The sequence below is a fragment of the Taudactylus pleione genome, unplaced genomic scaffold (assembly GCF_031769625.1).
Source record: "Taudactylus pleione unplaced genomic scaffold, aTauple2 ptg000148l, whole genome shotgun sequence".
NCBI lineage: Eukaryota > Metazoa > Chordata > Amphibia > Anura > Myobatrachidae > Taudactylus > Taudactylus pleione.
In genome coordinates, this window is record NW_028284550.1 from 483,422 (window position 1) to 498,147 (window position 14,726).

Genomic DNA, 14,726 nt, shown 5'->3' on the forward strand with positions numbered 1-14,726 from the left:
TCTGACGCTGGATAACAGGGGGTAAGTGTTACTATGTCACACAGGTAAGAAAAAAAATACATATAATTTCAGGTCTACGTGAGAACTTGTTAGTGCCTCAGTCACAATGCAGAAAGCAGAAGTGTGGACAGGGGTCTGTTCTGTGAAGCATTTGTCACACGTTGTCTATAGGGGCCTGTACAGCGTATGGGGTAACAGCACTTACACTATAATTTGGTGGGGCCTGCATTAGACTGGGGAGCCTGCCAGTAAATCGCTTTTGTCGTCACCATGGAGAAGGAGCCAGCACTAGGAGGAACCTGGCTGGGCCACTGGCCATGTTTCATGTCAGATGGGAGCCCGATGGAGTCTGGAAGATGATGGCTCCTGGGTTCTATAAAGTAATATAAAGTCAGATATACATCATTGGATTCCTATAGAGAATAAAATACATGAACAGAAGCGATGACACCCAGTCACCGGCAGAGAGTAGTGACAGTAACAGGACCTTTGGGTGGTATGCTATTATACGGTGACCCCAGTGTCCTGTAAGGACCTTTGGCCATTAATCTGGGGCTATAAGGAAGCACTGATTCCCACACTGGTTCTGTAAAATAACTGTATATAATGCAATTATATAGATGTATAAGCATGAGCAGCCTCTATATCTGATCCAATGTCACATTATCAGATAAAAGGCGACAAAGAATGTATAGAGAGACTTCGGAGCTGATGCCAAGTTGAACGCAAGTCGGCCGCAGTTGTTTCCGCACTGCATGCTGGGAGATAACTGCGTATCGTCACCCGTATACAGAGTTGTAAGCCTGGACCGCCCCCCCTATCCAGACCATAACTATGAGTGCGCTCATGCACCAGCCTTATCCCCGGCGGAAAAGCTGCGTATGTGAACAGGAGCAATTCCGTGTACTCACATCTACGCACGGCCCATGAATCTATCCGCCGCCTCTATACTTTGCCTACGCGACACCACCGCACTACGGCCAGGTTTCCTCCCCCTTCGCTTGAGATGCATACAGTTTTCACACGTCTCCGCTATACTAGTTTGCGCTTGATCCCGACGCATGTGTAGAGCGTAATCACGCAAGAAGCGCTCCGCAAACGGACTCATGTTCAAGCCTGAACCAGCCCAAGGCTGTAGATGTCAGCGGCATTTCCGGAAGGGAAGCCCCAAGTACAGGAACATTACTAATGGGATAATTCCGACAAGGACGTTGCAGCTGATGTTTCTGTAATTACCCTACAAGTCAAATGGAAAACGTGTTCAGCACCAAGGCAACAATAAGGAATAAATACCCTGAGATCTGTCTGCTCCAGGACCAGAGAAAAATCTTGGCTCAGTGTATGGTCCCCTGTTCTCAAACTGGGGGGCAGGAGCCTGCTGGTGTTGGTTGTACGGATGATCTGCACCTGTGAAGAAATACAGAGGTCACCAGTAATCTAGCAAAAACTAAGAAAATACTTTGCAGCCATTAAATGTACTAGAGTAAGCACACTGTCCGGCCATCCATTTCTCCCATGGTATAAGGCTTCAGAACAACAAAAAGAATTCTGTATCCTGCAGCTCTCTGCCTTCTGAACAAAGCTCTGATCCTGCATATAAACAATCAGACTAACATCGCTGCTTACACCATCGCTTCCTGGTTCTGTGACCCTCTGTCCCACTTTGCTTAAGATGCAATAATAATAATGATAGAATCCGGTCTATTTGCCTGAGGAAGTGAAGGTCATCATCGAAGCACGTTTCAGCAATATTACAATGATATTTAGCCATTTTACTTTTAGGTTTTATTTTTGTCCTCTACATCTTTGTGTCTGCAAATTTTCTTGTAAAGATTGCATACTGTGATTTATTTATTTTTGGCATATTGTCTATAATAGTGAGAGGTATCTTCCAGGACAAATATACTAAAAGAGCTCCTCTAACAGATTGGTGCAAGGAGCTTACACATAGCAATTATCTATAATACAGGGCGAGCATACACAGAAAACACTGAAGTATCACAGCCGGCAACATTAATATAGGTAAAATACCTTCATGTTTGCCTGCACCTTGTCCAGTAGGTGGCGTTGGCTCAAGAAACGAGTTTTGACTCGTAAACTGAGGTCCAGGATTCCACTGGTTCTGGTTATAGTGAGATCCAGGTTCTGTGATGTAGAATGTATGCATGTCACTTAGGAACCACATAAAATTATAAAAGATGCAAAGCAGTAAGTACAAAATAAGGTTTTCGTCTCCAAGAGACTTGTGTTTTGCAGCATGTTAACACCTAATTCGGCTACCCTAACACCATGACTGAATGCTATGCCCGCGTCTCGGTTTCTATAATCGCTTAGGCACAGACATGGCCGATCCGGCAACTGGCCACGTGAAGACGAGAGGCGTTGATAGACTGTCACTGGCCTTTTCTAGCTGTCTTAGCCTGGCTTGAATTCTTTATACCCAGCTGTTCTGCATACTGGGTCGGGCTCTCCTGGACAGATCTCCGTACTGAGACTGCAACGCCTGAATTCTGGTGCAGGCTCTAAAATCCAACTTGAGGTCTCCTGAATCCTGTCTTCCAACCTTCCTGCTCTATCCTGACCATGAGAATCCTGTGGGTATACTTCTCATTTAGATGGCTTTCTAGCATCACTATGGAGGATGAGAACCAGCGGAAACCTTCTCTACTTGCTCCAGTGTGCAGAGTACCGCCCACATTCCTCTACTCTATTACCCACCCAGTGCCTGGTGTACCCGCATCTCTTCATAAATTGGCACAAGAAAAGGGTCTTGAAGGGTGCTTCTGGACCCGATGCACAAAACCTCAAGCCGCATGGATCCAAGATGCTACTTACAGCCGGACAAAGATCTGGCTACGAGTTCTTCTGCAAGCTCCACTTCACCTGCTCTATCTACAGCTTCGCAAGTCCCAACGATGAGGCTCCTTCCTTTAAGGAATAGGGGCTTCTCTTGTGGCCATTCTCTATTTGCATGCCATATTCCCTTTACTTGCCATCAGCTGGTTGCAGGTAGGGCCTTTAATGAATGTGTGGTAAAGTGCAAGGAGCTTACATATAGCAATTATCTATAATACAGGACGAGCATACACAGAAAACACTGCAATATTAATATAGGTAAAAAACAAAAGTATACTATACCTTCATGTTTGACTGCACCTTGTCCAGTAGGTGGCGTTTGCTCATAAAACGTGTTTTGGCTACTAAACGGAGGTCCGGGTTTCTGCTGGTTCTTGTTATAGTGAGATCCAGGACCTGTGACGTAGAATGTATGTAGGTCACTTAGGTACCAAATAAAATCATAAACAGATATGAAGCTGTATGCACGAAAACTGGATTTTTGTCTATCATGCCATAATGGATACTGGGGACTGTGGGACATCCCAAAGCTGTCTTTACGGGAGAGAACGATCCTGTGCTGCAGAAAGGACCCTTCATCCCAAAAGCCGCATTGTTGTGGCGAAGGTATCAAAACTATAAAATGCAATGAACGTGTTAGCTGAAGACCATGTAGCAGCACGGCACAGCTGCTCTGCAGAGGCACCACGGAGAGCCGCAAATGAGTACCCAACGGATCTAGTGGAATTAGCTTCTGAGCCAAGAGATTTGCTTGACGAATAATAAGGCATATCCAACAAGCCAATGTCTTCTTAGAGGCTGGCCAGACTCACTTACGAGCGTCATACAAGACAAAAAGTAAATCCGACCGACGGAATTCTGACATTCGGCGAACATAAACACGAAGAGCCTGGACCCCGTCGAGCGACCGTATAGAGGGGGTCTGCTGTAGGAGTTTCAGAAACCAAAAGGAAGGGAACCACGATCTTCTGGTTAATATGGAACCTGGAGACGACCTTCGGTAGGTAGTCAAGACGGGGGAGAAGTACAGACCTGTCTGAATGGAAAATAAGAAATGGTTCCCTATAGGATAACGCGCCCACGTCCGAGACTCTGCGGTCAGAGGTGATAGCCAGTAAGAACAGTTTTCCAAGTAAGCCATCTGAGGTCAATGGAAGATAACGGTTCAAGCAGGGGGGTGGGGCTGAATGTGAAGGACCCCTTGCAAAAAAGTCTGGATGTCCGGTGAGCATGCCACCTTGAGCTGGAAAGACAGATGCATACACTTGTACCTTGAGGGACGCTAATGGAAGACCTAAGTCCAAGCCCGCCTGCAAATAGGCCAAAACTATGGAAATCCTATAAAGCAAAAGGATCCAAACGACGAGTGGGCCACCACTGGAAATAAGAGTTCCAAACGCTCTAATAGATCGTAGCTGTAGGTGGCTTTCTGGCGGAAAGCATGGCTCGGATAACAGACTCCGAATTTGACCTATCAATAGCCACCTCGTCAAAGCTATGGCCTGGAGTGGAATTGCGCATATTCCACCATGTCGAAACAAGAGACCATCTTGCCGAGAGACCTCATACAAAGGCGAATCGATACCCTGCGCCGGTTGAGAAACTCCCGTATGAAAATCTGAAGGGAGAACTTGCTCCTGGGAAGAACAACTCTTTAGGCTTGTGAGTCCAACAGGGCCCCTAAATGTAACCCGTTTTGCAAGGGGGTGGGGGTGGACTTGTGCCAATTGATAATCCACCCATGAGACTGATATATCTATCATCTGTATCCCTGTTGTGTAATATACACAGACGGGAAAGAATAGGCCGCACTCCACGGCTTTGTGAAAACGGTGTATTCAAATATCAAAGTACTTGACAGACAGACTTTTCCGATTGGATCCCTCTAAGAGGGCGTCCCGCAAAGTAGCCCATAGGCTTCTATTGGTTAACGCCATCTAAACTGCATTTTTGGGGGTTTTACCGTATTTCTGCCCTTAGTACATCCCGCCCTGGATGAGATGTCTCAAAGGTGCCCCACAGGGAAAGCAAGCGCACAGTGGTAGTACGCAGTTACTTATGCCCAAAGGTGGCGTCCTTCGAGACACACACACGAGAAATGTGTAAGACCTGGTAAAGCTATGGCTGGAGAGGACGTGGCCGCCAGTCACAGACGCAGCCCTGCGTGCCCAGCAGAAAGGTAATATGAAAGAGGGAGAAGGTAATAAGGTAATGAGCTGGAGGAGGCTCCATATACCCACAGAGTCCAGTGTCCCCAATAGGATGATAGAGACAATAAATGGACGAGGTGATCAGCTGAGATCAGTGCTGGGACCCCCAAAAGAACTATTAGGGAGTAAGGGAATTTATTACAGGGTTTATTGCAAAGTGGAATACCCATCAAACCCAATTCATAGGTCTGTGTTCTCCAGACGGTTATTGGAGAAAAGCCTTTATTCACAATTACTGTGAGATATGGAATAGTAAAAACAAAGTACAGAAAAGAGGTCCCCCCCCCTAACGGTCATCTCCCTCTAATGTGCCTTCCCCCAATTCGGTTCTGATCGGTGGGTTCTGCCGACGTCACACAGCAGTAGTTGTAATGGGAAAGGGTTTGTCATTTGTTTTCAGGGCACCAGCAATGGCAGAGAACATGAGAATACCTGTCCGCCTGTCTATTCCTGCTCTATAGGATGATCTCCCTCCATCCACTTGTTCACTTACCAGGAATTTGGGAGCCCGGGAACCACGGATGTTGCTTGTTGCGATTGACAACAGAATCTGTAAAATGGAAATAAACGTTTTACTTCTCGCCAAGAAATACGGCAACTGATGCGCACAATTATACATAAACGGTGCACATGGAACCAACAAGAAATATATACAGTAGATTATACATAGATTTATTCATTATTGTCAACCATTTTCTCCATAGTGATATAGGGGACACATACCGATACTGGGGGATAAACACCACCCAGAGGGAGGCAGTTTTCATATAACGGGATACAGGAAAGAGAAAGGAACCGTAGAACTTACTAGAGCAGCATCCGCAATGTAGAGGAACCAGGACAGGGAAGGCTGGTGTCACTGATTTGGCCATCATTTATCAGAAAGTAAACAAAGGGAATATTCTACTTACGTCGTATAGCCATGGGGTATAGGGCCTGATTCAGAGCCGCTCGTAAGCGGCCGCTCGTTCGTTCCTACCGATGTTCGCACAACTGCGCATGCGTACGGATTTTAATACGCATGCGCGAACCAGTCAGTGCGGCCGAAAATCGTGTGCTCGCTAAATAGCGAATGCCTGCTATTTTGAGTGACAGAATGAGGCGTTTGTGGGTGGTAACAGGGGAAGGTGCTTGAAAACGGGGAGTGGAGATCCGAACGCAGACGTGCCAAATGGTCAAAACGGGCGTTTTAAGGGTGTGCATAATTAACAAAGCAGCGTCATTGACCACGTCACTTGGTTGTTTTATAGTCAGAACTGCTCGCATGATTGTGGTAGGAAAAACCAACCACAAGAATAGCGAGCAGTTCAGACGCCTTTCGATGTACTCGATTAATCTAATAAATAGCGGACATGATGTATGATGCGAGCGGCCAGGGGGCGTTTTTTTCAAAATTACGTTCGCATGTTTTGTTCGCTCGTTCAGACATAGAGGCGTGAACAGACCGCAAAGAGCGAACGGTTCATTTAAATAGCCATCCCCTTTTTCTGAACGAGCGACCGCAAATAGCGTCCGGCTCTGAATCAGGCCCAAAGTGCACGGTACAGGGGAGCTTGAGCACTTCAAATATCCCAACAAAAGGCTCCTCTTTCAGCAAGCCCCATTGGCTGCCTGGGAACTTTTGTCTAACCAAGCCCCAAGGATGGGGACAGGGGCCCGAGGGAGATTCGAAACTTAGCGGTTCCCTAATGAGCACAATCCTAACGAGGCTAACGGGACGGACACCATGAACATCAACAGAACACATATGTAGAGCATAAAGTGAGGGTGTCCATTGTGCCACAATATACTACAAATAAAAGGGGATTTTTGTCTTGCCTGTAAAAATCCTTTTTTCTGAAGCCATGGTGGTCAGGAGCACTGCAGGCACCAAGGTTAAACTTCTGAAGGGTGCAGCCGAGGCTCCTACTCCCCTATACCCAGCCTGCTCTCCAGAGGACCAGTTTTAACTTAACAAGCCCAAGAACAGATAAAGGAGAGAAGCAAAACGAGGGACCGGCACACATACTGTACATACTGCCTGGTCTGAGACCACAGCACCTAGTGCCGTAACAAGTCCCCTCACCAAGGGAGCATGAGGGGGGCGCCCAGTGTCCACCATGGCTTCAGAAAAAAGGATTTCACAGGTAAAACAAAAAATCCCCTTCAATTCTCTCAGCCTATGGTGTACACTGACTGTGGGACGTCCCAAAGCTGTCCCCCTTTATAGGCGGGAATGCTCCCGAACTGCACCTAGAACCAGACGTCAAAAAGCCGCAGCATTGATAGAACTTAATGAGAGTGTGTGCCGAAGACCAAGTAGCCACTCTGCAAAGCCGCTCCACAGAACCACCCCAGCAGACTGCCCAAGACTGGCCAACCGACCTCGTGGTATGAGCTCTCAGATACAGGAACCAGCCTCCCAGCCACCATAAAAGCCTGGCGTATTAGTGACGCATAGCCAACGCGCCAAAGATTGTTTCAAGGCTGATCAGCAGTTCTTACACGCATCAAACAGAACGAACAACAAATCAGTTTTCCGGAAAGACAGAGTCCTTCGTACGTAAATCTGTAGGGTTTGCACAACGTCCAAAGGATTCATCAGAATCAGTGGATGCTGAAGATGACAGGGCAGGAACAACAATTTCCTGATTAACATGAAACCTAGAAAAGACTTTAGTAAGATAATCCAGTCTAGCACGGAGAACCCGCCCGGTCCGTATGGAAGACCAGAAAGGGCGGGTTGTGATACAGCACCCCCAAGTCTGAGACTCGACGTGCCGATGCAATCGCCAACAAAAAGACAGTCTTCCAAGTGAGCCAATGCAGATCAACAGAGTACAGGGGCTCAAAGGGAGGTCTTATAAGCATCCGAAGGACTAGGTTAAGAGCCGGATGGAGGAGGGAGCCTTGAGGCTGCTAATTGAAAGGCAAGCTCCCGCATAGCGGAGGATAGGACACGGCCCAGTCCGGGTCCTATATGTGCGGAACCACCAGGTTCAACCACGGAGCAGTAGTGCCAAACATGAAACATTTTCTTTGCAGGCTGAACAGGTATAGGCATGCAGCCCAGGAGCAGCTCCGTCCTTATGGGAGGCCTTGGAGGACAGGTTAATAAACCTGTAGGCAGTATACACAACCCCCACACATTTTCCATCCTAAGGACTAAAATACACACTGCCATGGCTGGAACATTTTGCTCCAGCAAACATGATCCTTCTGGTCTCCCACAAGGCTTTGGTGATTTATATAAGCCATGGGCATGGCATTGCCGGACTGTGGGCCCAATTCTGAGTTGGGAATAAAGTAAGAAGGCGCAAGTAACTTTGCACCTGTGTAATACCATACTGCACTGCAGGTGGGGCAGATAGAACATGTTCAGAGAGATGCAGGAACCGGTATGCGCTGTCCAAGGTGCTGAAACCGGCCAGCATTCCCAGTGAATGTGCCACACTTTTCTGACAAAAGTTACAGAGCACAGAACAAGGAGCATATGGGTGAGATTAAGCAAACATTCTAAGAGAGAGTACGTGAAGTTGCCCCTAGCAACCAATCAACTTCTAGTTCTCGAGCATCTAGTACATGCTATAAAACAATAGCTGGAATCTGATTGGTTGCCACTTGCCCTCTTTAGAAGATTTGATAAAAGAGCTAACAGAAGGTAGTGACTGGGCAATCCTCCTCCTCATATATAGCAACACAAGTGCATGGTCCCCACAGAACACAATACGGTCAGAGAACCCCTCGCCCTTTAGTATCATCACTTCCATAGCTGGGGAAAGTAATGACGTGAGGGAGTAAATATTCTCTGCATAGCGCTGTGTAATATGAAGGAGCTATATAAAAGGTTAGAATAATAATATAAGATGATATGATCTTTACCAGACAAAAACCTTTATTACAGCACCTCCCGAATACAGGAGAACCCTCAATTTGTTCAGTGATTAAGGTTCAGAAATATTTTGTTCATAAAATAGGTCAACTGTGTACAATGTCTGGGTACCTCCAAGTCTTGTCAGCTTCACGACCAAACGACTGTCTAAGCTCGGTATAAGTACTGCACCTCTTATGGATTAGTAGGACTTAGGAACACCCTCGAATGGAACTGTGTAAACTGCATGGCCTAGTAAGTCGCGACCATGTTCCTGAAGTCCTACAGTCACAAAGGAGACTTCATACATCTCTATTAAGAGTCTATCTTGTCCTCTTGCAAGAATACCCTCCAGAAAGCCCCAGAAACATAGCCTCTGGGAAGGAAATACATTGTATGTTTTATAGCTGATAGTGAGACAATATATTGGGCTATTTTTAGTTTTGGGGCGAATCGGAACGACAAATCGTCCACATCTTCCCTTCCTGTGTGTACGCACTATTGCACGCTCCCATTAGTTGCTCGTAATATCTGACTACAGTGCTGACCAATCTGAAGATCTGGTGGATGACACCATGCTTGTGGATGCGGCAGGGGAACGCTATATAGGGCGGTCGTACACCAGATTGTGCAGTATGTACGGACTGCCCGATATATTGTGTCGCCGCTGGCTACACAGTGTAGTCTGTACCCAGCTTTACACACAGCTGCACTTCCTGGGTGTGACGGATTCGGTGTGTATGTGAAGGTATAAAGGATTGCGGGATCCAATGGGTGGGGCTTCCGGCGCGGACTAGCAGCCGGACGATAGCTAGTGTCAGGAAGCCATCTCATGTATACAACTGTGTGAAGAGTAAATAAGCCATCTGACTAAGCCAACCGATACAGTGTTATTATTTGTAAGCAGACGTCTACTAAGAGGGTGTTTGGCTACAGGCTGCAAGCACCTCTCTGGCAGAGATCATTAAGGTACAGGTGCAGACTCCAAAGAAACAGGATTAGAACTCGGACATCTCTATAAACCCTAGAAAGAAAAGCCAATGGTGTCAGGGATGAAACCACCATCACAACTGAAGAAAACTGCCTGGGAAGAAGGAAAACATGGGATACAATTGTGGCTTTAAAACACACTTGGGGGAACTGAAAGTACTGACCTCCCAAGCTAGGAGGGGTGGGGACTGGGTTATGTAGGGAAAGGAGGAGCACTTTCAGTTTTGTCCAAGTGCCCTATATCCTGCACCTAAGCACCAACATCAGTCTGTGTCCCCCTTGCCTGGAAGAACAGTATGAATAGGTAGGTCACAGGAATGAGACATGCTATAGATACCTGGATATCTGACGATTTCCGGCACTGGGGGTGGTTTCTGCTTGGAGAAGAAAGTCGCTAGAATTTGCTGTGTTTTTCCTTTTCTACCACCTGCAAGGTAAATGGCGGAATCATTAGACAGATCTCTGTGTTGTGCTACAGGAAACATAAATAGCAGGTTTCATCTAGTCTTTTCTGCGCTGGTCCAGGGTAATGCTCACAAAGTGGTATATACACAGTAGGAAGCCTGCCTGACATTATTACAATGCCATTAAGTGATCATGAATCACTATAGCAGGCATATAGCCTTTAGCACTTAATGAAAGGAAGATTTTAATTTTTTTTTTTTTTTACTTTTTTTGGGGGGTTTCCAGAGTAAACGAAGTATTAAAGCAGATATGGGATTAAATGGGATTCTAAAACCCAATAATTCGGTTTGGTATACAGATTATTTGTTTGACCTTGTCTTCATTATTTACTACACTTGTAGGCTGCCTGCCCTGACCTTTGGAATTGTTTTAGGATTACTCCATCACAGTGTGAAAAGGCGGGTACACACTTAACAATATGCTCCATGAGCGTTAGCGTTAAGTGTTTGGCATTGTTTGCTGGGCAAACGACATTGAGCATACACACTGAACGATATCGTTCAGTGACGTCACCCCGCACTTCCCCAAACACGTAGTGCCTGATGATGTCGTCAGATTGCCCTGCATGTTCGGGTGACGGCAGACATCGATAATGATCCGCGGGAGCGCGCCTCGTTAACAATATCGTGCATACACACTGGACGATATGAACGTTAACTATATCGTTATTGTCTAGTGTGTATGAGCCTTTACACCCTTCTACACTGAAGTGCCAAAAGTCATGGGATAGATGCCTAGTATCGTGTAGGACTCCCCTCTAGCCCAGCGAAGTTAGAAACCTGACGAGGCATGGTTTCCACAAGTGGACGGAAGACCTCTGGAGAGTTGTTGTCCCATGCCATCTGGATAGCTTCCCACAGCTCACTTGAAGTTTATAGGTGCAGGATCTTGGGTGTGAACGGACCAGTCCACCATGTCCCATACATGCTCGGGATCAAGTCATGGTCACACCATTCGTTGGAACGCTCCACAATGCTCCTCAAACCAATTCTGGACAACTTGGGACCAATGACACAGTGCTTTATCCTGCTGGAAAATTCCATTGTTGTGGGGATACGTGAAGTCCATGAAGGGCTGTTAATGGTCATCAAGCAATGCAACGTAGTGGTTACCGGTCAATGACGTGTTCAGGCAGACCATCGGGCCCAACCCATGCCATGTGAATACACCTCACACCATTATGGAACCACTACCAGCCTGCACGGTGTCTTATTGACAACTGGAGTCCATGGCCTTATGGGGTCGGCGTCACATCCAAACTTTACCATCAGCACAAACAAACTGGAACAGCGACTGATCGGACCATGCCACACGTTGCCAATCATTAGCGACATCACGAGCCCAGGTGAGGCACTGTGTCCAGTGTTGTAGTGTTAACAAGGGAACTCAGGTGGGTCTTTTGCTCCCATATCTCATTGAAGCTAAAGAAAGCCGCACTGACCTGCTGGATATGCGTCTGGTACCTCCTGCATCGAGAGTGGATGCTGGTCCCAATCATTAAGTACCCGTGGTCGGCCACTGTAGACAGCTGGTAATGCCTTCCATGAGGTATTCCAGGTACACGTGACACTGTAGAATGTCCGCACAACTTTGGAAATGTAGTGTTCCATCCATCTGGCACCCACTCATATGCTCCGTTCAAACTCTGATATGTCGCCTTGCCTTGAGCAGCCTAGCCGGTGTTCAAACTGACTCCAGATTACAACTGATGCAGGTCTGGGCATTTCCCAAATGTCACAGTACGGTGACGCCACCCCACCATTACCTTTACATACTGCTATCCCATGACTTATTTTTTTAATTTAGTGTTTTTTCATAAATGTATCCAAGCCCTCCTTTATATTGAATACACTGTCTTTACTAGCTCACTATTATCCTTTATATGTTTATACCCCCTTATAACACCTCCATTACATTGCGGTTTCTCTTTCATTACCTGTCTATGCCAGGCGATATATATCACTATTTCTGTCATCTCTGGCAGCAAAAATTCGTGTTTAATGATTTGATGTTATGGTATCTAAAATTACTTGCTGTCTGGTTTATATATTCTCGACTGCAGTACCACTCGCAAGTGGGTTATATACAGTTCATAGACTGAATACTGTATTCTGCTCATTTGCACTACTGGAGATATACTGTAATATTGCCTAGCACTATAGACCTGGCGGCATCCAAGTGCCAGTAAGTAGAATAAGCTTTATGGGACAGGCAGCTGTTCTAGGTGACGGTCTGGTCTGGGTTCTGGATGTAAGGAGATACATGGTATCATCAATAATTTTATAATAATGCCTCATTCATATATACCTCTCTTTCCTCTGGAACCACGATGCCTTTTAGGCTTGTTGGCAGGACCTTGGTTCCCCAGCTGGGCTTTGGCAGCCGGCCACTGTTTTTGTATACGACGAACTGCAAAGTAAAACCATATAAAGATTGTGGAATCCCTCCAAATAGAAATTCCATGACGGAATAATCATCATACATTTATCATAAAAATAATAGAGCAGTAACGTATCCAACATTATCCAGAAATGTGGAGTAAAAATTTTTTTCATTGCAAACATGAATGCCTGGGATATGGAAGATGGGAGCTGCTACCGCATCCTTGGTGATAATATGGGCGTGCAAAGTTCCATGCACGAGATAAACCGAGCAGAGCTACAGGCCGGATTTTAGAGGTCACTTCTAATAAACTTAGCAGTAGGGAAGGGGGGGACATCATTCCTTATTACATAGGAGTAGTAGGTCTATGCCCGAGAAATGAAGACAGGTATAATTATGCATTTCTTTAATGACAGAAAGGAGAGTTGACTACTTTTCCCTGCTGTTTAAAGTGAGGTTAGTGGTTACCTGTGTCGGGATGCTATATGTGGTTACCTGCAGCCTGATTAACAGGTTGCCAATATTGTGGGTGGGGGGGGGAGGGTTGAGGCCTATTTGTAAAAACCGAGAAGTCTCGCCTAGTAATGTCTGACTAATGTAGATGTGATAAAGGGAGTGAGATGTGTTTGTCCTTCTCTGGCATGGATGACGTGTGATGACAAAAGATGACAGCTTGCTGGGACCTATAGTCCCACTGTGAAGAATAATATTAGTGCTATCATTAACCCATTACCCCTGCACCCACCGCCACCAGGGGTGCAAGGAAGAGCTTTCGGCCACATGGCTGGTTGATCCTCAGGAGGTGGGATCCCATTTTAATTTTGGGGGTCCACACTTTCCGAGGACTGCCAGCCCTGGGCTGACTAGTTTGGGTCTGGTTTACGTCATGGCAGAGGGGACCCCACAGTGTGCGTCTGCCTGCTATAGTGTAAGCCCCCGGCTGGTTCAGCCCTGTGCTGGTTATAGGAGAAAAGAGGGACTTTAACTTTCTGTACACAGCAGACACAGAATCACTGCACCGGTCACACGGATCTCTGCTGAACATGCAGCTCACAGGCACGTCTATTCATTTCAGGCCAAACACGACTGAGCTCACACACGATATCATACACAGTCAGAAAACACGACTGAGCTCGCACACGATTCCATACACCGCCGGAAAACACGACTGAGCTCGCACACGATTCCATACACCGTCGGAAAACACGACTGAGCTCACACACGATATCATACACCGTCAGAAAACACGAATTAGTCGAACACGATTCTTGGTAAATTTGTGAGTCTGTTTGAGGAAAAAAACTGACTCGTGTCTCTGATGCCCACCGTGATTAATCTCAGACAGACACCATTCTTCGTAAATATACCCCACAGTGCGCAATGAGAGCAGGTAACACACACACACAGAGAGGTGGTAACACACACACACAGTGAGAGCAGGTAACACACAGTGAGAGCAGGTAACACACACACACACACACACACACACACACACACACACACACACAGTGAGAGCAGGTAACACACACACACAGTGAGAGCAGGTAACACACACACACAGTGAGCAGCGAGAGAAGGTAACACACACACACACACACAGTGAGCAGCGAGAGAAGGTAACACACACACAGTGAGCAGCGAGAGAAGGTAACACACACACACAGTGAGCAGCGAGAGAAGGTAACACACACACACAGTGAGCAGCGAGAGAAGGTAACACACACACACAGTGAGCAGCGAGAGAAGGTAACACACACACACAGTGAGCAGCGAGAGAAGGTAACACACACACACAGTGAGCAGCGAGAGAAGGTAACACACACACACAGTGAGCAGCGAGAGAAGGTAACACACACAGTGAGCAGCGAGAGAAGGTAACACACACACAGTGAGCAGCGAGAGAAGGTAACACACACACAGTGAGCAGCGAGAGAAGGTAACACACACACAGTGAGCAGCGAGAGAAGGTAACA

At 46.6% G+C, this 14,726-nt stretch overlaps 1 protein-coding gene across 3 annotated transcripts in view; it reads right to left on the minus strand.

Moving 5' to 3' along the window:
• The window catches only part of LOC148522259 (uncharacterized), a 67,532-nt gene that overhangs the window by 24,362 nt on the left and 28,444 nt on the right, over positions 1–14,726 (minus strand). For all 3 annotated transcript variants that reach the window (XM_088474167.1, XM_088474165.1, XM_088474166.1), the window contains 7 exons: positions 12,679–12,780; positions 10,244–10,333; positions 5,560–5,616; positions 3,139–3,252; positions 2,032–2,145; positions 1,294–1,407; positions 206–373 (listed from right to left, as the gene is read on the minus strand). In XM_088474167.1, the coding sequence (XP_088330293.1) occupies positions 207–373; positions 1,294–1,407; positions 2,032–2,145; positions 3,139–3,252; positions 5,560–5,616; positions 10,244–10,333; positions 12,679–12,780 (758 nt within the window). In that variant the 3' untranslated portion in view covers position 206. The remainder of the gene's footprint in view (positions 1–205; positions 374–1,293; positions 1,408–2,031; positions 2,146–3,138; positions 3,253–5,559; positions 5,617–10,243; positions 10,334–12,678; positions 12,781–14,726) is intronic.